Source organism: Mirounga angustirostris, unplaced genomic scaffold (assembly GCF_029215605.1).
Source record: "Mirounga angustirostris isolate CCGP_5_RB_7025 unplaced genomic scaffold, mMirAng1.0.hap1 SCAF_9, whole genome shotgun sequence".
In the NCBI taxonomy this organism is placed as follows: domain Eukaryota; kingdom Metazoa; phylum Chordata; class Mammalia; order Carnivora; family Phocidae; genus Mirounga; species Mirounga angustirostris.
The window spans coordinates 132,375,256-132,399,561 of NW_026991717.1; the positions used below are offsets into that span (position 1 = coordinate 132,375,256).

The window sequence follows — 24,306 nt, forward strand, 5'->3', positions numbered from 1 at the left end:
CACTTCTGTTTTCTAAAGAAAAATATTAATTGCTACTAAAGTCTTTTTTTCTATTTAAATTAACCTGTTGCTAAAAATGTTTGGAAAGATCTAGTAATTTAGGGGCGAAACCTCCAGGTACCTTTGAGGAAAATTTCATAAAACCCTGAAATGAGTATTTCTGAACGAACAACTTCACATTCCCGTTCAAACATAATTATCTATAAAGTAATCAACCCATTGGAAAATCTTCTCCACCCCAATTTTCCTGTATACAATTCCATCCCCAACATACCTGCTCTTTTTCTTTCAGTAGCTGCTCAAACGCAAGAGCCTTTTCCTTCATTGAATGGCACTCAAACTCTTTTTCTCGAAGCATCATGGAAAACTTTGTATTAGTCTCCTGTAATGCTTGATACTCTGTTTCCTTTTCCCTGGTTGTTTGTACTATTTTTTCATTTTCTTCTTTTAGTTTGCAAATGTCCATTTCTAAAATTAATATCCGCTCCTTCAGGTTGGTTACTGCCTGCCTCAAAAGTTCATTTTCATTCACTTTGTTGGTGAAATTTTCATTTAAAGAAAGCAACTGATCACTTTTGGCTTTGATTAAGAGGTCTTTCTCCTTAAGTGACTTTTGTAAGACATCTTGTTTCTCCTTTAGCTGCTTAATTTCTGAATCCGTCTGTTCCTGTTCTTTTCTTTCTAGCTCCGAGGTGGCAGCAATCGAATCAGACAACCTGTGATTATTTTCCTGGAGCGTTTTAATTGTTGCATCTTTTTCCTGCAGTGACTTTCTTAGCTCTTCTAGCTCCTGTGTAGAAGACTCCCTCGATGTATCGGGCTTAACTGTTCCAAGAGACTCTGCTGGCTGGGAAGGAGGCGATGATCCGGAGGAGAGTTGAGGTGAAATAATATCAAGTTTTCCTAAAAGAAGATCTTTGGTGCTGCAGAGCTGCCCTATGCTGTGCTGAACCTGTGCTAGCTCCTGCCCAAAATTTTTGAGTTTGGTTTCATTCTGCTCATAACTTTGGATCAGGCCAGTGTAGTCCACTTGTAATTTAGAATTATTATCACTGTCAACCAAAACTTGTGCCTGAAGCTGATGGAGTTCCTCCTGAAGCTGGGCGGACTCGTGCTGCATATTCTGGACCGTGGTCATCACCTGCTGTTTCCACTCTTCCATCTTCTTCACTTGTTGTTTTAATTTGTCGCGTTCCTGTAGAAGCTCCTCAAACTGATTGCTGTTAACAGCTCCAACCTCATTCCCAGTGCTGGATGTTTGTAAAACCGTCAATAAGGTCTGGCATTTCTGACTTAATGCATCTATCTCAATGTCTTTTTCTCGAATGATACGTGATAAATTCTGAACAGTTTCTCTAAACATTTCTTGGCCACCACCTTCAGATCTAGTGGACAATTTTTTATTTTCATCTTGCAGCTTCACGAGAGCTGCCTCTTTGGCAGCAACGACATCCATCATTTTGTGGTATTCCGTTTTCAGGTGGCTATTTTCCCTAGTCTTCTCACTCAAAACAGCTAATACCTGTTCTCTCTCCATAGCATAGGCCTGCAGCTGCTGCTGAAGGTAGACAACATCCTGGGTGTAGGAAGCTGAAGAAATTCTAGCGTGAAGAGCTTGTATCTCCAAGTCTTTCTGCTGGATGATCTGAGTGAGTTTACCAACCTCATCTTTGGACAGCTGATCAATCTGTTTCGTTAAAGATATATTCTTTTCATTTAGAAGTTGAATCTCCAATTCTCGTTCTTTTATTCCTTTTACTAATCTCTCAGTTTCGGCTTTAGATAAATCATGTTTTTCACTGCCATTTTCTATGTTAAGGCTCTGTACTTTCGTTTCTTGAAAGATCTCACAATTCTCCGTTTGAACGCCTTGTCTTTCTTCACGCAACTGGGTTTTGATTTGTTCAACTGTTTTTTGCAAATTCTTAATCTCCTCATCTTTCTCTAAGAAGAGTTGGGTATGGGTGACATTCATCTGCTCATGCTGGCACTTAAACTCATCCATTTCCTTCTTCTGTTCCTCTAAAGACTGAAGCAGCTGCATTTTACTCTGGTTTTGATCTTCAATAATCTTCTGATGATGTTTTATTTCCTCCTCAAGATTCCCCTTTATAATATTCAGTTGCAACACCTCAGACTCTAGCTCAGTAACACTGTCAAGGGGTTTGGGCTCCACCACAGGTGCAGCTCGACTCTGCTGCTCCCGGAGCCGCTCCAGTTCTTCTTTTAGATGATTGTTTTCTTCTTTCATGGACCCAAGACTTCTGTCTTTTTCCTCCATGGTTTGCTTCAAAATTTCATTTTTTCTTAAGGCCTCAGTATATTTATCTAATTCCTCCTGAAGCTCTGAACTTCTTTCTTTAAGTTTTTCAATAAAAATTTCCTTCTCACTTATAAGTTGTGTTAAGTGCTTCTGCTCTTCTAAACTAGATGACAAAATTTCCTTGGTTTCTTGATGATGAGTATCCATTTGTTCAATGTTCTTTTTGAGTTCTGCTATTTCAAAGTCTTTCTCTTGACTGAGTTTCATTAAATGCTGCTGTCCCAGCTGTAAAGCAGAGGTGCTCAAATCATGTGCCTTTGACAGTTCTTTAATCGTCTGCTCGTGCTTACTGGCTTCTTCCAACAGCCTCTGTTCAGCCTGACTCAATTCTGCTTCTAACTGTCCTTTTTCCATTTTTAGAGCCTCCACAAGAGTGTTTCTTTCCAGAGAAATCTGATTGCTACCAGCAATGGATTCTTCCAACTGATGTCTTACATCCTCACATGCTAAAACCAACTTTTCATTTTCCATTTTGAGATCAAAAGCAACTTTGTTTAAATTGTCATTCAGCTTTTCTATTTCTGAAAGATTTTGCTTTAAATTTCTGACTTCGGCTTCCCTTTCTTTAAGTAAGTCATCCTTAAAATCACTGCCAGAGTCGCGATTTAGAGACTGAGTTAACTCATCCCTGACTCTAGAAAGCTCTTCCTCATTTTGTTTAATATGTTCCTTAAGTCCACAGTTCTCCTTCTGCATATTTAAATTACTTTCTTGTGATTTATTTAGCTGATCTACTAAATCTTCTACTTTCTCCTCAAGCTTCTGCTTGGCTAAATGCAAATCATTTAGGACAAGTTCACTTTGAACTAACTTCTCTTTCTGCACATCTAGCTCTTTAGTCATGTTCATTTTATCATCTTCAAGTTGATGGACTCTCCTGTTCTCATCATTTAGATCTTTTCTCAGTTCACTAATGATGCTGTCTCCCTCATTTTGTTGTTTTGATAGCTGATCTTTTATCAGAATCATGTGCTGAAAGAAAAATAATTTGTATGGTAACTTTAAGACATTCTCTCATTTTAGTACCTAACAAAAATTTTGTAAAATGTCATAAATAATAGAAGAATAATCCTCAGATACGTCTAATCCTTCTTAAAACAGTACTTTTTAAAAAAATCCCAGTATTTAGGAGCACCTGGGTGGTGCAGTTGGTTAAGCCTCCGACTCTTGGGTTTCGGCTCAGGTCATGATCTCAGGGTCGTGGGATCGAGTCCCACGTCAGGCTCCACGCTCAATGTGGAGTCAGCTTGAGACTCTCCCTTCCTCTGTCCCTTGTCTTGCTCATGTGCACGCCCACACACACTCTCTCTCTCAAATAAATAAATCATTTTTTTAAATCCCATCATTTAATCCCAACAAAATTACTGACATCTTACAGCAAATCAATTTCATTAGAGACTAGAACTTAAAGCCAGAGAAGGTACATGACGTATGTTGCTCATTGCCAACTCTTCAACACTGGGGTAGGAGTCATACAGCCCGTGAGCCAAACCCGGCCAGCCACCTGTTTGTTTTTTTTTTTAAGATTTTTATTTATTTATTGAGAGAGAGAATGATAGAGAGAGAGCATGAGAGGGTGGAGGGTCAAAGGGAGAAGCAGACTCCCTGCTGAGCAGGGAGCCCCGATGCGGGACTCGGTCCTGGGACTCTAGGATCATGACCTGAGCCGAAGGCAGTCGCTTAACTGACTGAGCCACCCAGGCGCCCAGCCACCTGTTTTTGTAGATCAAGTCTTACTAGGCTACAGCCACGCTCATTGTTTACATGTCACAAGAGCGGAACTGAGTACAACTGAGACGACTATATGGCCTGCAGAGCCAAAGAATATTTACTATCTAACCCTTTACAGAAAAAGTTTGTCAACCTCTATGATTAGATTATCAATGAAACAAAATATTAATTAAATCACATGTTTAAATCACACCCATCACTTTCACTTGTTACTCCAGTGTTCAATATACTGAGAAGAGCTCTGGTTTTCACATCGTGTTACCTTTGTAGCTTCTTGGTTCTGTCTGTCCAATTCCTCTAACTCAGCTACAAGTATTTCCTTCTCAGTGAGACTCTGATTAAGTTCCTGCTCCTTTGCCTCCAAAGTCAGTCTTAAGTCGTGTAATGTTGAATTCAAATCCATATCTCTCGCAGCTGTACCTTTAATTACTTCATACTCACTGTTCAATTTTAAAAGTGATAGCTGAAGCTCTTCCTTAAATAATAAAAAGGGGGAAAAACAACATATACTGTCAACTGGAAGAAGACACTGAAAGATTTAAAAAAAAAATTACATATATATAAATATATATATATATATATATAAACAAAACTTGGGAATCTATTCTCAGATGCCTGTGTCGGAAACATGACTGAATAAGACTTCCTCAACGATACATAACATTCAACAATTCGGGGCGCCGGGGTGGCTCAGTCGTTAAGCGTCTGCCTTCGGCTCAGGCCATGATCCCAGGGTCCTGGGATCGAGCCCCACATAGGGCTCCTTGCTCGGCGGGAAGCCTGCTTCTCCCTCTCCCACTCCCCCTGCTTGTGTTCCCTCTCTCGCTGTCTTTCTCTCTGTCAAATAAATAAATAAAATCTTTAAAATAAATAGTAAATAAAAATTCAACAAATCACAGCCTTCACTCGTGCAATTTTATGTGTAGCTTCAAGAAAAACATTTCTGTAACACCAAGACAAGATGGAATGACTGTTAAAGTTCATCCAGCTCCAGCTTCTTTATACAAAAACTTTCCCATTTGGGAGCCTTCCTGATCCCACTCCCACCACTGCTTCCCTTCTGTCTGATGCTTCTCTTGCCCCACATACACTCTTCAAGATGTTCCAAGTCTCCCAGCTCTCTGCACTTCCATTCCCTAATGCCCAGTCACCAACAACCATAAACTAAATAAACATCTATAAAAATCAACATTCATTCACTAATTAGAAAACAAAAGGCTTCTTTTCCCTCATTAAAGGAATTTCCCTTATTACTGGCTCCTGTCAGCACATGAAACTTTTCTTTGACCCAAGAAAGTAGGCTCCTTCCTTCCTTTGCCAACCAACCTGAGCAGAGACTAGGTTCCCCTTGCTCAACTTTTAACAGTCTTAAAGATCTATCTATATATGATTTTTAAACTATATTTTATGTCCTGTTCTACTGGTATTTAATGCTTTTCCTCCAAACTCCAGAAGTGGGACAGTTCTCTATGCTCCAACACTGTTTCAACCTGATTGTGATGTTTGTGATACAAGAGTTTAAAGCCTTCTTTCACCAATAGAGAAATATCAAACTTCTATGGAATCTACTTTAAAGCAAATAAGAATCTTAAATTTCTACAAATAAAGAGACTATACATACCTCACAAACAGACCAGTGAAAACTAGAACATCTGCCTCACGATTCTCATTTTAATTCCAATTCAAAAGTTCATTCTGAACTACAGTTGATGAAAACAGCATTCTCTTATGCCTTTCTAAAGTTATATGCGCGAGGGGACGTGGGTGGGGGGGATGGGGTAACTGGGTGATGGGCATTAAGGAGGGCACGTGATGTGACAGGCACTGGGTGTTATATGCAACTGATGAATTACTGAACCCTACATCTGAAACTAATGACGTACTATGTTGGCTAATTGAATTTAAATTAAAAAAAATAGTTATATGTTCAATCAGGAGAATCACAAGTTTTTTCTCAGGTAGATGTTAAGAACATGCACGGCCTTGCAGGTACGTTTGGCATTCTTAAGGAGTGAGCAGACCCGTTATCAGAGAAAATTAAAGGACAAGTTATGAAGGATTATTTAACATCAAAGAAAGGAGCAACAGCTATCAGGCCTGGCTACAGAATCCAAAAATATCACAGCAAAGTTACAGATCTATCAGATATGCGCAGAGATCTGCAAACTACGAAGTACACCTAGGAGAGTTAGAGAAAGGAGCAGAATGCAAAGGGAGCAGAAAAAAGCAGAGAAAATATAGATAATATAAGAATTAAAAAGTGTAGGAGACACTGGCTTTTAGTAGATAGAAAAGGTGGGGGCAAGGATCCCACAATGCGTACAACAGTGCATAAAACTAAGAAATTTCCATGCTGATAACATCCCTTTGAGAAACACTGCGTATAAGCTCATGTAGAAGGATGCTGAAAATGTGTTAAGGTATACATGAATAGTATGTATGGTATGCTAACTGTTGTATTTTTTTAAAGCTATTTATATAATCATACATACATAAGTGTAGTCTGGAAGGATGGACATACAAGAAACTGGTAAGAAAGACTGCCTTCAGAGGCACCTGCGTGGCTCAGTCGGTTAAGTGTCTGCCTTCAGCTCATGTCATGATTGGGATCGAGACCTGCATCAGGCTCCCTGCTCAGCAGGGAGCCTGCCTGTCCCTCTCCCTCTACCCTTCCCCCTGCTTGTGTGTTCTCTCGCTCACTCTCGCTCTCTCCCCTTTCAAAGAAGTAAATAAAATCTTAAAAATAAAATTTTTAAAAAGACTGTCTTTGGAAAAGAGGCCAACCGAAAGAGGTGCAAAGGATACTCCATTTGTACCATCTAAAGGTTTTCCATATGAATTACTGAATTTGTACATCAGTGAATATGTATTATTTTTTAAAAATTAATTTTTTCAATTGAGTTAAGACATGGGCATATAACTTCATAATACCAGCTTAGAACTATCCTGCATTTAAGCACCTGTCTTAGTCAGGGAATTATCCCCAAATACTATAAACATAAAAATACCTTTCCCCATCCCCAACACTGCATTACAGAACCTTATTCCAACCCTGCTACCAAAATACCCAAGACTCTATCTCTACCACTGAGAACGTATCCCTCTTCATCCCTCACCACTAAGAAATTCCACCACACCAGATACGTTCCAGGACATTCGAGCATTTAGTAGATTCTGTAGGACGCCACTATGGCCACTCCAGACTCTAGAACCACCTGTGTATGTTGCTGCTGTCCGGACTTCATCGGAAACCAAAACAGTCTTTATCTATCTTTTTTGCTCCTACTGTATGCCTACTGGCTGCCTTATCTGTAAATGTGAACTCTGGCCAGCCTCTCATACTTTGAACTTTGCCCAAATACCTCATCCTGGTCTGACAAGCATCAATGACACCAGTTTTATCCTCAGGACTCTCAAGACCTAAACATTCCATTTTGATATAAACTGGCCCTTGGCTGTGACCTGTAATACACACATTTTAATTCTGCCCCCATTTTTACTGTACCTACCTTTTCTTGACTCAGTAAGGACTTCTGTTTTTCTAAAGTTTCAACATGCATTTTAAGTTTCAAATTGTCTTCAGCGAGACTGTTATCCTAAAAAATGTTAAAACAGTATTTTTTCAGATAAATTTCAAGTTTACAAAAAAGTAAGCAAGCTGTACTATTGTGCATTTGTACTCAGCATTTTTCTAGTGATACGTAAAAATTACAGGCATGCAACACTGGACCATCTAAAGCCAGTCACTCATTTTATAAATATTCTTAGAATTTTATATTTCAAAAAATATATAAATACATTTACAAAATAGCCTCTAATCATTAGTAATAGAAGCAACTCTGAATTCCTTCAGAGAAATCAAAATGCATTCCTCACTGTGGTGGAAAATCTGCTTCCACTGTCTATAAACATAATGTCTGTCAAATTAATCTTGAAAGTGATATACTTGCATTTTTAAATTATGTAACTTTTAAAATTATGTCAATTTATGATTCAAAAAGTTTGTTATTAATCAGCAAACATAAAATTACTAAGATGCAAGTTCCTAGGGTAAGTTCATGTGAATTTGTAAAAAACACAAAACAAGCAATTACAATAATCAAAATATTTTTTCTTGATAAATCAAAGCTAAAAGCTTTTTCTCTTTAAAATTAGTTTACCTGGTTTAAATTACTCAGTCTCAAAATTTCATTTTCAGCATCTGTAAAAACAACAATGAATCTGACATTAAAATTCTTCAACTTAATAATTACCTCCTATATTAAACTCAGGAGTAAAACTCAATTAAAGTAAAATTTATTTAGAGGCACAATCAGCAAGCCCAAATGGTTCGTAGTGAAATGCATTTTTGTTGTTTTATATTTCTATTTGACTGTATCAAAGAAATCAAAATATAAATGCCAGTTAGACGCTCCATTAAATGCAGTCCTATGGAACCATAGAAGAAAGAATTATAATTGTACTGCGGATGAGTTATAAGTTATTGCCTTGATAAAAACATTAATAACAATGTTTCAAAATGAGTTGATTGGTTTGTGTAGCAGGAAACAGTAAAGGGACTGAGACTGGGGGGAAGTGGTTAAAGACAAAAATGTATATTTATACCACAACGATAAAATAATCTCTCAATTCTCTAAAGTGACTTAGACATGACAACAGATAAAAAGACCATTCAAGCTGGAATTACAGATAGATCCATATACAGAAGTGGTTCTACGACAAATAAACAAATAAATAAAATCTTTAAAAAAGAAAGAAAGAAAGAAAGAAAAGAAACGGCTATAGATAACCAGGCAAAAGAAATTATGACTGGCTGAAGTTTTTCAGTGGCAATGGAAGTGGGGAAAAGAGGAAGAAGGACTAAGGCAGCAGATTTGTTTTTAAAGCAAATAAACTGGGGTGCCTGGGTGGCTCAGTCATTAAGCGTCTGCCTTCGGCTCAGGTCATGATCCCAGGGTCCTGGGATTGAGCCCCGCATCGGGCTCCCTGCTCTGCGGGAAGCCTGCTTCTCCCTCTCCCACTCCCCCTGCTTGTGTTCCCTCTCTCGCTGTGTCTCTCTCTGTCAAATAAATAAATAAAAATCTTTAAAAAAAAAAAAAAAAAAAAACCGGGGCATCTGGGTGGCTCAGTTGGTCAAGCGACTGCCTTCGGCTCAGGTCATGATCCTGGAGTCCCGGGATTGAGTCCCACGTCGGGCTCCCTGCTCAGCGGGGAGTCTGCCTCTCTCTCTGACCCTCCCCCCTCTCATGCTCTCTATCTCATTCTCTCTCTCAAATAAATAAAATCTTTAAAAAAAAAAACAACCAAATAAATAAAACCTTAAAAAAAAAAAGAAAATAAAGCAAATAAACCCATATGAGTCATCCAATATGCTAAATAAATGGAAAAATGTATTTTGAAAGGAGCAGAGCTACTTGGAAGTCAAATGAGAGAGAAGTCTAGAACCCTAGTGAATGGCCTTCTCTTTGCCTTCATGGCAGCTCCCAGGACTGAGGCCCTTCTAAGAAACCCTAGAGCTCCTCTGGGGTACAATCCTGAAATATTACTGAACCAGAGAAGCTAAGGAAATAGAACTTACAGGACATGCTAGGTGATGACTTCAAATTTTCTGGTAAATCACCAAGGTAAGGAGAGGAAGAGGAGGAGGAGGAGGACACGGTGACTTTGAACCTAACTCTAATTGGAGTTTATAGAGTTGGCCATCCAGGTCAGGAACTCACGATAAACAACTAGCCAAGGGGTGGGGGGAACACAGCACACAAGGGCTAGAAACCTCCAGAGCAGCAATGAAACGGTTCATAAAGTGAGAGTTTATATTGTGAGAAGACAAAAGTGCAAAATAAAATACATCTTCACAGCTAAGAGCTCCCATTACGTGTTCCTGGCATGAATGAACACCGGTGTTTGGCCTATTTCATTTAATAACTTACTTTTTCTAACACAGAACACAGGTAACTAAGTATCATCTTGAGCATGGAAAATGGTGAAGGACCTATGGCTCTTATCACTCTCATGTCTGCTTAGATACAGGACATCATTTCAAAAGGAAATACAGAATTTTGAAAAAGGAAGGCTGCATTCCCTCATCGGAGGGTCTGGAACCTAGAGTTTCGGAAAGTATCTGGTTCTATGCAGACTAACAGAAATAGGCTCATACCTCCTCCCAATAAATAGCTATATATACATTTCTCAGAAATCTACATGGCCTCCTACATCAATGAGTTCCATGTAACTACTTAAAGGATGAGAAAGGGAGGCTGAGAGAAATCCAGCCAACAATGAAGACTTTTTAGTAGAAAATTCCTATTTGTGATCCATTAATTATGGCACTGAATCCAAAACCAAACAATTCTATTCCACTTCTACAGTCAATTACATGAATACTCCACTTCCATAAAGTACTCAGTCTGTCTCTAAAAACTAATATGCAATAAAACACCAGTCATAGGTGAGTTCCAAACCTTTTACACCAGACAGTGCTTGCTGCAGTTTGAGCACTCCCTCTCCCACTGATGTACTCTGTGGAAGGATTCGTTCTTTTTCTATCACAGTATCACTCTGCTTCACAGCCTCGGGCTGCAATTTCCTACATTCCAGTTTCCAGCTTTCACATTCTTCTGTTATTTGTTTGTTTTCAACATTTAGGCGTTCTTGTTCCTTCCTCAAAATCTCCCTGTCATTTTCTGCAGAAGATAATTTTTTATTTATGTCTTTTATTTTATCCTCAAGTTCTTCAATTCTTTTTATAGACGCTACTTTTTCATTTTGTAGATCCTGTATAGTTTTTTGCATCTCATGGATTTTCGAGTGATCAGTTATTACAATTCCTGAGCCACCTAAAACATAAACAGAAAATCAAGGACAGGCAATGTCAACTACCAAGAGATAAGTAGCTTGCTATATATGACCGAGAGATTTAACAGACTTGAGAACTTGAAAAATCTTCAAAGTTAAGACAACAATGAGATATCATTACACTCCAATTAAAATGGCCAAAATTCAGAACACTCACAACACCAAATGCTGGTGAGCATGTGGAGCAATAAGAACTCGCATTCATTGCTGGCGAAATGCAAAATAGAGCCACTTTTGGAAGACAGTTCAGCAGTTTTACACCCTTAACATATGATCAGCAATTGCACTCCCCAGTATTTACTCAAAGGAATTGAAAACTCTTATCCATATGAAAACCTGAACAATGATATTTATAGCAGCTTCATTCATAACTGCCAAACTTGGAAGCAAAGATGTCCTTCAGTAGGTGAATGGATAAACTGTGGTACATCCAGGCAATAGAAAACTATTCAGCATTAAAAAGAACTAAGGTATCAAGCCATGAAAAAACATGGAGGAAACTCAAATGCACATTACTAGGTGAAAGAAATCAATCTGAAAAGGCTACATACTGTATGATTCCAACTATGTGACGTTCTGGACAAGGCAAAACAATAGAGACAGTAAAAAGACTGTGGGGGAGGGTGGGTGGGAGGTGAGAAGGCAGAGCATAAAGGATTTTTAGAACACTGAAACTACTCTGTATATTATAATGATGAATATGTATCATATGTCTGTCCAACCCAGAGAATGTACAACACCAAGAGTGAACTCTAAGGTAAACTACACGCTTTGAGGGATCATGATCTGTCAATGTAGGTTCATCTTTGGTAAAAAATATACCATTCTGATAAGTAATAGTGATAGTGGGGGTGGCTATGCATGTGTAAGGGTAGGGGAAATCTCTGTACTTCCTTCTCAATTTTGTTATGAAAAGAAAGTCTTTTAAAAAGTTAAGTTACCGGGCACCTGGGTGGCTCAGTTGGTTAAGCGACTGCCTTCGGCTCAGGTCATGATCCTGGAGTCCCTGGATCGAGTCCCGCATCGGGCTCCCTGCTCAGCAGGGAGTCTGCTTCTCCCTCTGACCCTCCCCCCTCTCATGTGCTTGCTCTCTCTCATTCTTTCTCTCTCAAATAAATAAATAAAATCTTTAAAAAAAAAAAAAAAAAAAAAAAAAAAAAAAGTTAAGTTACCAAAATAAAGCATTTTTATTTTAGATTTTTTTTAAGTAATCTCTATCCTCAATGTGGGACTAAACTCATGATCCCAAGATTAAGAGTTACACACTCCACTGACTAAGCCAGCCAGGCACCCCCATAATAAAGCATTTTTAAATAAATAGTTGAGGAAAAACATTATTTGAATCAACTACTAAAACAACTATGTATATGAGTTTGAAAGAAAGTGAAAATATTTCTAATCATTTATTACCAAAGTATCATCACCAAACAATGCAAAAAAATCTATATATTGTAACTATTTGCCACAAAGGCAAAAGGACCTTACCATTTCTGCATAATCTTGCAACAGTGATGCCATTGCAAATCTCAGGCAGATGAAAAAACTAGTCATTCACTCATTCTTTAGAACGTAGTCCAAGTTTACATCAGTGTGTTGGTCTTACAGTACTAGGCTTGTCATTTAATTGTCATCTAATCCATTAAGTTAATAAAACGAACAACCTTGGGGTGCCTGGGTGGCTCAGTGCGTTAAGCGGCTGCCTTCGGCTCAGGTCATGATCTCAGGGTCCTGGGATCGAGCCCCGAGTTGGGCTCTCTGCTCAGTGGGGAGCAATGTATGCTTCTCTCTCTGCCCTTCCTTCCCTTGTGTTCTTTCGTTCTCTCAAATAAATAAATAAAATCTTAAAAAAACAAAAACTAACAACCTTGTTGTAACAAGTTCTCCAGTTCTTCAAATCGTTCTTCATAGTCACTTAATTCTTCTCGATGACGACGACTTATTTCTGTCAATTTCTGCTGGTATGCATTTTGTAAAACTGACATTTCATGCTGATGGTCATCGATTTCCTGACTTCGAGTCTGTTTGAGTTCCTTAAAAAATAAAAACAAGGTTAACTACATTTATAATCAATGACATACCTAGCCATTTCATTGTTGTGCAAAAGTCTGTATTAAAAATAATTCTCTGAACATGCTAAGGCTGTAAAGAATTTAAACACAGGCCCCAAATCTGGACAAATCTGAAAAATTCTACTCTTTCCTTTCTTGGGTCTTAAGAACAGTTTTTCTACTTTAATGAGAGAATACCAGCAAGAAAAAAAATGAAACAAAAGTTGAGTAAAAATATCTTGGCTACCCAAGTTAAGACCACCAGTCTCTCTCCTAAGGAATCTGGATCTTGAGCTTAGTCCTTCAAAAAAGGAAATTGTTAGGACCACAAGCAATGTGATAGCTGCACCCAGAAAAGTCTGTCCACTGTGTCCCACTATCTAGATCCCTGATCCTATTCCCATTCCTGTCCTGCCCAAAACCAGAATGCTCAATTCTTCTTTTAATCCTGGGGACAGACTACCCTGGGTCCTTCTAGTAAATCCTCTTCTGCTTTACTTAGCCAGAGGTGGTTTTTGTTGCTTATAACCAAGAATCCTAATCAATAAATTAGCTTCTATTTCCCGAGAAGACAAGTTATTCTTTAATCCTGTGCACTTATTTATGTGCCAGCAGTTGGCAAGCAGCTTCACATTTAAACCTTAAAATGATCCTACAAGGCAGGTATGATGAAATCTACTATACTGATGATAAAACGGAAGCTTGGAAAGATTAAGTAACTTGCTCAAAGTACAACAGCTGGTAAACAGCAGAGTCCAGGATTCAAACACAAGTCTGACTTGGGACCCCACCCATGTTAGTATTATAATAAAAATAAAACCAAAAATGAAAAATTCTACACCTGACGATAATTTTTTTTTTTTAATTTTAAAGAGTTTATTTATTTGAGAGAGAGAGAGGGAGAGAGAGCACATGCCTATGTGCAAGAGAGGACAAGCAGGGTGGGTGGGGGGAGGAGCAGAGAGAGCAGGAGAAGCTGACTCTCCACTGAGCACGGAGCCCAACATGGGGCTCTATCTGGGACCCTGAGATCATGACCTGAGCTGAAGGCAGACACTTAACCAATTGAGCCACCCAGGTGCCCCATATGCCTGACAATAATTTATACACTAAAAACAATTCATTGCCTTATGATACAATTATGTAACTAAGACTTTTCTTGAAATAATAACTGACAAAAAGTAGCAAAATTCCACCATTAAGGGAAAATAATTATTTACAATGAACAGTATTAACATTTCGTCAATATCCTTTAACCCTAAACCCTGAAACTTTAGCAACCTTGGAAATGTTTTAATAAAGACCATTTTGGTGAGCCTCAGTGGTTAATCGTCTGACTCTTGATTTCAGCTCAGGTCATGATCTCAAGATCATGGAATCAAGCCACACGTTGGGCTCTGTGCTCAGTGCGGAGTCTGCTCCGGATTCTCTCTCCCTCTCCCTCCCACTCACTCTCTAATACAAAATCCTTAAAAAAAAAAAAAAAAAAAAGACAACTTTACAAGATGCAATAGCAAGTAGAAACTAATGAAATATAAACTACTTCAAAAAACAAATGTTCAAAACCAAGTGATTTTGGAAAGAGACATTTTATATACCTTGCTGTCATAAAGGATGAAAATACAAAATGGTAAAAAGAAACAATCATAATCTATATAATTAGTTTTATAACAGACTTCTATTAGACTCACACTTTTTTTTTTTTTAAGATTTTTATTCATTTATTAGAGAGAGACAGAGAGAGCACATAAGCAGAGGAAGAAGCAGACTCTGAGCCCCATGCAGGGCTGGATCCCAGGACTGGGATCATGACCTGAGCAGAAGGCAGATGCTTAACCGAAGGAGCCACCAAGGCGCCCCAGACTTGTACTTTTACTTTTAATACGCAAATTTTAGGTGTATAATGCCATTGTTCCAGGGTGCCTGGGTGGCTCAGTTAGTTAAGTGTCTGCCTTCAGCTCAGGTCATGATCCCAGGGTCCTGGGATCGAGCCACACGTTGGTCTCCCTGCTCAATGGGGTGTCTACTTCTCCCTCTCCCCTGGCCCCTCCCCCTGCTCCTTCTCTCTCTTGCTCTCAAATAAATAAACAATAAAATCTTAAGAAAAAATAGTCATGGGACGCCTGGGTGGCTCAGTCATTAAGCATCTGCCTTCAGCTCAGGTCATGATCCCAGGGTCCTGGGATTGAGCCCCACATCAGGCTCCCTGCTCCGCGGGAAGCCTGCTTCTCCTTCTCCCACTCCCCCGCTTGTGTTCCCTCTTCCGCTGTGTCTCTCTGTCAAATAAATAAATAAAATCTTAAAAAAAGAAAAAGAAAAAATAGTCATTGTTCCAACAAGCTCCTTACCTTAATGATACTTTGCAGTTTGCAGATTTCACTTTGATCAGAGTTATTTGATCCTTGTGCTTTAGAAGTCTAGATCAGAAAAACAGAATTAGAAAATAATTGTATTGGCTTTCTTGTAAAAGAGAAAGTCACAAACTAATTTTATTAAAAAATATTTTTCAGGGGCACCTAGGTGGCTCAGTCGGTTGAGCATCTGCCTTCAGCTCAGGTCATGATCCTGGGGTCCTGGGATCGAGCCCTGCATCAGGCTCCCTGCTCAGTGGGGAGTCTGCCTCTCCCTCTCCCTGCTCATTTTCTCTCTCTCTCAAATAAATAAAATCTTTTAAATATATATATCTATATTTTTTTTTTTTGGCGGGGGCATTTCCCAGACAAATTCAGATTAAAGAATGCCAAGCACCTTTTAAAGAACCCAGTCCAATTGTGAGTAATACACAACAAATAAAAGATAATTTTCAAAGGGCGTCCCGGCTGTCAGTTAAGCATCTGACTCTTGATTATGGCTCATCCTAGGCAGTGTTTCCTAAAATGTGTATCAGAATCACCTGAGGAATTTACTTGTTTGAATGCAATTTCCAAGGCTCTAAAATAGGCTATGAAATCCTAATTTCTAATGGTAGGACAGAGAATCTACAATTTTATAGTACTTTAAAAACTACTACACTTTTAGAGATAAGGTGGACAAACTGATCGTTCTAAGATTTATTTTGGATACTGGGAATGTCTAGCAACTTGGGAAGTAAAAAGGTAATTTTAATTGGTAGGGTTTTTCCTTTATGTAACTAGATCGCACTCAAAAAAGAAAATAATTTCTTTACTTATATACTTTTTCTCCACACTGATGAAATGAAATCCAAATGTACAATGTTCCAGTTTCCTTTGGGTCTCATGTTGACTGACATCAATAGTATATAGAATCTGATGTATAAAGTGAAAAGTGTCCCTTGAAAGAAAGTTTATGCCTCAAATAGCAAGGATTTAATTTCTAATGTACAAAAAACAACACAAAAGTTTAACATATTTTATACCAATGATCAGATACATTTTACACATAACTGATAAGAGGAACCTCAGAGAACATCTACGCAAGTAGTTTCAAATCTGGGGTCTTGGAGCCCTGGAGTTGCCATTTAAGAAGCCCCAGGGACTCCAGGGGAAAAGATGCTAGCTCATCCACAGCAACTCCATTTTTATCTCTTTTAAGTCCTGGACTTGTAACTTTTTATTTTAAAACACGGTTCTGTTGCTCTCAATATATATACATATTTTTAAGATTTTATTTCTTTATTTGGCAGAGAGAGAGTATAAGCAGGGGGAGTGACAAGCAGAGGGAGAGGAAGAAGCAGACTCCCCGCTGAGCAAGGAGCCCGATGCAGGACTCGATCCCAGGACCCTGGGATCATGACCTGAGCCAAAGGCAGATGCTTAACCGACTGAGCCACCCAGGCGCCCAGCTCTCAATTTTTTTGAAAATTTCTTCCAAATATTCTATAGAGGGGGAAACAGAGGCTGAGAAAGAAAAATGACCTGACCAAAATCACTCAGAAAAATCACTGGCAGAATTAGAACACAGGTGTTCAATTTCCTAGTCCAGGGTTCTTTCTGATACCAAAAGTTCCACATATAGAACCACTATTTTTCCTCACTAATAGTTTTCAAAGATTCATGATAATTTTACCTACCTGAGCAATATGCCTCCAATGACCAACTTCAGATTCAAGTCTTGAAACTTCATTTGACAACCTGTTTATTTCTTGTTGTGATGAAATTATGTCACCAAAGTCCATGTCATCGTCGTGGAAAGCTGAAGCATGGTGACTGACCCGATAGCTGAAGGGAGAGGATGCAGGGGCTGCCGGTACGCCACCAGCTCCTGAATGTGTGGACTGAGCAGCTGACTGCAGCTTCAGCAGCTGATCCTGCAGTGCGATCTGTCTTGCTTTAAGATGGCTGATCTCTACCTACACATTTATAATCTGTATTTTAGAGAAGGTACTTTAAAATAACCATACTGACGTCTTTATAGACTCATAATGTTAAAAGTTATAATACTTTGTTTAAGATTATCCAATGATGGTAACTCTTTCAGCTGAATCCAAGTCTTCTATAACACCCCAACCAGTACATTTTTATTTAAAAATGAAACATGACTACCAGTTAAAGCAGAGATAATGTTTCAAATAGTACAAAGATCAGAATATCTCACTCATGTCAACTAGAGCAACGAAATTCTCAGTTAAACATGGGCTTAACTATCTTCATGTATCAGGTAGTGCAGACAATTTCCAAGGGTTCTATTTGTATTATCAAAGCATAAGTGATGGGAAAATGAAAGCTGCAGTAGTCTGTGTATTAGAAAGTTTCTTTGGAGCATCTGCTGGAATAGTCTTATGTTACTGATTCTGGCGGAATTTAGGCTTAAAATGCACCAGAATCAGGAGTAACTTTGTAGTGGTCTGTACAATAGCTGGAAGAATGCTTTATTAATCCATTCTTAGATAACAGTGAGCCTGTGGTTATTATTAGCCCTTGAGTCTTAGAAAGAAATCATATAATGAAAGAGGCCTTGGCTTTAGCCTTGGAAAAAGGAGCCAGTGAAAATTTGACTTTACTCAGGGAAAGAACGGTATAAAAATTCTGAGACCCTTAGTGGAGTTTTGACTAAGGGGGGGCAATACTAACTCACTGTCCAAAAGAAATTATGAACATACGGACTTACCACAATGCCATATCCATTCTCAGTGAGAGATTACTCAAAATATAAAAGTGAGTAAGCTAGGGAGAATTGAGATAAGCTTTCTGTAAAATACCTACCCCAAAAGACATGCTGCCACAAAGGAGAATATGATACTGGGAATTAGCCAACAAGTAACAATATTTCTACACATGTAAAGCCAAGCAATTAAACAAAAACCAAACACAATTATGTCAAGTGTCATAACAAACAGGTTTCTCGTACCAAACCCCTTCTCTAAAAAAAAAAATTTATGAGAGAGCACACATTTCATTCATTTGCCCATAACTGACATGAGTTAAATTGCATCTCTGGGGAATATGAACATCATAATGAGGGCAAAAAACAGCAGAACTTAAGTATACTCATATATTATCTTTCATTCTAGTACAAAATACTGAAATCCAAAATTATTTTCAAGTGTAGCTTTAATACAAAGAAAGTTCTCATTATAAAACTGGTATTTATATCAAGTTATCGAGTTAAAAAAATGCAAGCTAATAACAAAGAGGCATTTCTAAACTAAAATGCTTTATTTGCCCCCTAATATCAATAGTTAAGTAGAAAATAAAATGCCAGATTTTCCACAGCAGTGTTTTCAATTAGGATGTAAGCATGAGAATCACCTATAGAGTTTCTGAAAAATACCAATACCAGGGCCCCTTCCCAGTACACCAAAATCAGAATCTCCTGGAGGACATAAATGTGTATATTTTTTTAAAGTATCATGGGTGATTCAGCTGTAAATCCCTGGGTGGGAACTACTGCACTATTGTAATATTTATAAGTCAGTGCTGATCAAAGTGGTCTATGGACTGAAGGTATAAATGTTTACTACCAGTGGGCTTTTACCTTTAACTTGAACTTGTAATTTTCTTTTCTTATATTCATCTTATTTTTGTAGTAATTTATTTTTATTGTATTTTATGAAATCAATTCCCAACAGATTGGAAATTTAAGCTCTTGTTTATATTTATCTTTAACGTGGCTTGCTTTTATTTTTCAACTTAGTATGTTACTGAAAGAACTAAAAATCAGTGCATGTAAATTTTAAAAACTCATATATGGGGATGCCTGGGTGTCTCAAGTCAGTTGAGCATCCAACTCCTGGTTTCGGTTCAGGTCATGATTTCAGGGTCGTGAGTTCGAGCATGGCGTCAGGCTCCATGCTCAGTGCGGAGTCTGCTTGAGATTCTGTCTCTTCCTCTCTGGCTACCCTTCCCTCCCCCACTCTCACACATGCTCTCTCTCTCTAAAATAAATAAATCTTTACACTTGATCTTAGCCAAAATGCCAAGAAGTGATAAAAATAAATAAATCTTTTAAACAAACAAACAAAAAACCAACTCAATTATGAATTTATGGTAGAAATGAATACTTAATCAACAAACTAAAGAAAACCCAAATGATCTGGATAATAAAACAAGGAACAGCTCAATTCCTAAGAGTATTTACTGAATTCCATTTATGTACTACACCCTGAAGATAATTTAACAACAAAATGAAACATGGAGACATAGTCTATATTTTAAGGATTCATTATAGCGTTGTTTAAATTATATAATATCTATTACCAGCATGGCAAAGAAAAGATAAGCCAATTCCAAAATAAACACTTCTAACACTAAAGGGAAAAAATATTTATAGAACAATGTAAGTCAACTTAATATACTTAATATTCTGTTTTTCCATGGAAGTCAAATAAATGCCAATTCAAGATATATGAACACTGGTAGTCAAAATCATTTTTAAAAATGAAATGTCATTAGCAATGATCACACTGAGTCACCATTTTAAGTAAATAGAGGAAAGATTAGGTGTCATAAAATCAGAAATTATAAGCAACAGATGCCTGAAGATACTTTATTGGAAGAGTTTTCCGCTTTTGGAAGTAGGAAGTAAAGGTTAGCTTACAAAATAAATTTAACAGAAAAGCTTAGAGTTCTTGTTAAAACAGTGGTATCAAACTGAGTTGGGAATTACTAACTTCATCACCCTTTCAGTATTTTTATGGATCTGTATATAGCTTGATTTATAACTCTTAAAAACCTTCCTAAAAACATTCCTAGGAAATAAATATGAAGTAACTGTAATAACTTTTACCTCCTTCTGTTGTAGTTGATTTCGATAACTTGTAGATTGCTGCTTTATTTGAAGCTCTGACGCTTCATGCTTCTCTTCTAAATCAGTACAAAGTTTTTTGAGTCTCTCATTCTAGAAACAAAGAAAAAAGTATTTTCAACAAAAAGACTAAAAGTAAAACATGTTAGTAAGTTATGTGCATGGCATCATGAAAAACATATCACTTTATACAGAAAAAGATATAAAATATAAAAGTTCTCAGACAGAATTCTGGCCTTTGAAATATAGCTTTAATTAAAGCTACAACAGTGAGGTGCCTGGGTGGCTCAGTCATTAAGCGTCTGCCTTTGGGTTGGGTCATGATCCCAGGGTTCTGGGATCGAGCCCCGTGTCGGGCTCCCTGCTCCACGGGAAGCCTGCTTCTCCCTCTCCCACTCCCCCTGCTTGTGTTCCCTCTCTCACTGTCTCTCTCTGTCAAATAAATAAAAATCTTAAAAAAAATAAAAATAAAAATAAAAAAAGCTACAAGAGCAATAAGCATGTTTATAGAGATTATGCAAAATTCTGAACCAAAGTAAAAAAAAAGTGTATTGTGTCCAGTTTGATTTTCTGCTAAAAAAAAAGCCAATGATCAATGTTTCCCCCATCTCTGCATATCCAGGGTCTAGCATATAATAGGCAGTATATGTCTGGTTAATGAATAAACTAGATTACACATTTCAACTTGTGTTTTCTTCCCAAACATAACTTTTTAAAAGCAATCTTTTTAAAAAAGACTTCTCGCTGAAGTACCGGTAGGAGGCCAAAGCTTCATATTACCTATCATACCTTCCATACTACCTATCTGCTAGGCTCCTGAGGCACCTCTGAAAAATCCAATTTGAAAACCATACTAGAGATCAGTTCAAAAACTAGTTAGAAATACACAAAATATTCTAATTCAATGAATCTAGATATCACAGTCTTTTGTTTAAGATTTTGGAAAATACATTTTAAAAATTACTTAAAATTTTGGGACACCTGGTGGCTCAGTCAGTTAATCGTCCGACTTGGTTTCAGCTCAGGTCATGATCTCATGGGTCATGGGATCAAGCCCTGTGTTGGGTTCCCTGCTCAGCGGGGAGTCTGCTTGAAAGATTCTCTCCCTCTACCCCTCCCCCCACTCATGCTAGTACGCACGTGCTCTCTCAAATAAATAAATCTTTTAAAAATTTACGTAAATTCTATGTACTCAAATATTAAATTACCTTAACCTATTATCATTCCTTGAGTTTCAATGAATAAGGATATTATGGAGCAAAATAAATGGGCACTAAAGCTTTTTGCAAAAGAATTTACAAATTATCACAGATAACTTAGTAAGGCTAAGAATTCCACTAATATATCTACAAACACAATTTAACAATGAAAACTGAGAGAAAGGTGACAGATGTGGTGGGGGAAAAAGTTCCTGCTAGAAGGTAAAGACTTTTTCACTTTGAGAATATCACCCGTTTTTTTAGAGTCTAGGAATTTCTTACATCAACAGATGTGAAAGTTATGATCCAGAGAGATTATATAAATACACAGAGAAAAATCAAAGGAATAAACATAAACCCTAGTTTGGGAGTCTGCCTCCAGAAATCTAATACAGATTTTGGTTATCTTGAAGAAATAGAAATAAGACCAGGCCCATGCAACTAATTACCTTCTATTCTTCTGGTGGCTTCTGCATAACTTTCTGTGAGCTTTTAACATGAAAAACACCAAACATAACTGAAGCAACACGATATAGTGAAGTCAAAACCCAGTCATAAAAGCCCACTCTAGGCTTTTTCAAATAAAAATAACTAAGGCTATTTGTTGAACTCTGGTTAATAACTAGAACTTGAAAACTTCCAATTTGGCCAATAACTAATTGCTTGTCTGCCCTCACCTCCCTAGCCATGCCAGAGTCACAGTTAACAAAGTACATGAAGGACAGAGTCTCTTCATGTGGCTGATCTATGACATTACTTGTGAGTGGCCATATTTTCTATTATATGGAATATGGAACCAGGATGGCTTGTCTGATGTGAAAGGAAAATGAATAAACACACGTAAAGAACAGAGAAGTAAAAATGAGAGAGACAAACCCTGGTGGTCTGAAGTTTTGCTTGCATCCCCTTTCTAAAATCTGGTTATGATTTCTGCCCATGAAATTCATGAGATTCTCATATCCTTATATTATTCCATCATGCTCAACCCTTGTTATACCAGCAAGGTCTACTGGAACCAACTTTACTTTTTGAGTTTCTTTTTTGAGCAGTCCTAACTATCTGTAAGGACAGATACTTAAGACTTTCATTCTTTCTTAGACGTCTTCTAACAAACAAAGAAAAATTACTGATTTTTTAAATAAAATAAAACTCGGAGCACCTGGCCAGCTCAGTTGGTGGAGCGTGCAACTCGATCTCGAGGTTGTGGGTTCAAGCCCCACACTGGGATCAGAGATTACTTCAAAATAAAATCTTCAAAATAAATAAGTAATAAAATAAAATAAAACTCATTCTATCTTGCAATTACCATAAAGGGTCATTGAGCCCTTTATAAATCTAAGAATATTCACGAGGTTATAATGACCTTGTTTTTCTGTCTTTGAAACATTTTGATATTTTATCATCCTAAAAATTATTTTATCATTATTCACCAATTATTCTCAAGTAGGTTAAAAAAAAGTCTTATATAATAAGAAAACAGAAGCCTGACAGAATCACTCAGAAGAATGACGCAATAGTGAAATAACCAGTTTTCTGACTGCAGTGCCCGAAGTACTATACCACCTTTTAAAAAGGAAAAAGCTAGAGACACCCACCTCAGTAGCGTCTTTTTGGTTTTATTGTTTTTTGCTTTCAGTGAACACATGAAAATTCAGAACTTTTGTTTCCACAAAGAAAAGAAAACTGACAGAGGAAACATTTCAGTTATTAAGACAACTTAGAAGACAAATGTGAAGAGACAGAAAACAGCATTCCAGAGTCTGATGGTTGTGGTGAGCAGGTTGTAGAGGCAAAAATCCCAGCCAAATCTTCAAGTAAAAATACCCTAGAGGAATTTTCTCAAACTCCAAAATTAATGAGTGAACAATATATTTCTAAGAACAAAAAAGAAATGTGGTGTTCTCATCAAGTTAGTCATTCAACAGGAAAAGATTTTACCTCACAATATTTTGTGACAAGGCCCTGAGCCATCCCACTTTGCTAAATGGCTATGTGACGGTATTCTTTTACTATATATGATATTTGAACACCAACATTTACTTGATATAGTTCATATGTGGACAAATGCTGTAGCGAGGTGTGTATACAAAGGTGACTGGGAAGAAAAAGATAACATAAAGTGAAAAAAATTCAGTGGACTGATCATTCTAACTGGTATTTATATGTCTAATTGGTATTTATAAATCTAATTGATATTTATAAATTGGCTTTGTAATTATGGAGCAAAGATGACAGTCATCATCTCTTCAACAAAATCATAAGCCATCAAAGTTTTAAAAAATACTGGTTTTAATGACATGAGAAAAACCAAAGTCATGATCAGCTGAAACCTATTAGAGATGTAACTGAAATCTGGAATCAGTACTTACAAAATAACATGCATTTCAGTTCATGCATAAGAGTTATTAAAAAGCAATTAAATGCAAAGAACACTGTCTATTTTGAGTATATATGTTTTCCTTTTTTTTTTTTTAAGATTATTTATTTATTTATTAGAGAGTGAGCAGGAGAGAAACAGCATGAGAGGGGAGAGGGTCAGAGGGAGAAGCAGGCTCCCCGCTGAGCCAGGAGCCCGATGTGGGACTTGATCCCAGGACCCTGGAATCATGACCTGAGCTGAAGGCAGTCACTTAACCAACTGAGCCACCCAGGCATCCGAGTATATATGTTTTCAAAACCAGAAATATATGGAATAAAAATATGGACTTGCCATAAATAAGTCCTTTTTTAAAAAGATTTTTTATTTATTTTTTTTGAGAGAGAGAATGAGAGAGGACAAGAGCAGGGTGAGGAGCAGAGGGAGAAGCAGACTCCCCACTGATCAGGGAGCCCGATGTGGGGCTTGATCCCGGGACTCCAGGATCATGACCTGAGCCTAAGGCAGCTATTCAACCGATTGAGTCACCCTGGCGCCCCGCCATAAATAAGTTCCTATTAAAAAATTTTT

General features: G+C 37.6%; 1 protein-coding gene across 2 annotated transcripts in view; it reads right to left on the reverse strand.

Annotated features, from left to right (window-relative positions):
• The window catches only part of TRIP11 (thyroid hormone receptor interactor 11), a 66,474-nt gene that overhangs the window by 34,374 nt on the left and 7,794 nt on the right, over positions 1 to 24,306 (reverse strand). For both annotated transcript variants that reach the window (XM_045901416.3, XM_045901415.3), the window contains exons 3-11: positions 20,143 to 20,253; positions 16,988 to 17,266; positions 15,306 to 15,374; positions 12,774 to 12,939; positions 10,516 to 10,890; positions 8,215 to 8,255; positions 7,564 to 7,650; positions 4,317 to 4,529; positions 275 to 3,295 (exon numbers count right to left, since the gene is read on the reverse strand). In XM_045901416.3, coding sequence (XP_045757372.1) covers positions 275 to 3,295; positions 4,317 to 4,529; positions 7,564 to 7,650; positions 8,215 to 8,255; positions 10,516 to 10,890; positions 12,774 to 12,939; positions 15,306 to 15,374; positions 16,988 to 17,266; positions 20,143 to 20,253 — 4,362 coding nt within the window. The remainder of the gene's footprint in view (positions 1 to 274; positions 3,296 to 4,316; positions 4,530 to 7,563; positions 7,651 to 8,214; positions 8,256 to 10,515; positions 10,891 to 12,773; positions 12,940 to 15,305; positions 15,375 to 16,987; positions 17,267 to 20,142; positions 20,254 to 24,306) is intronic.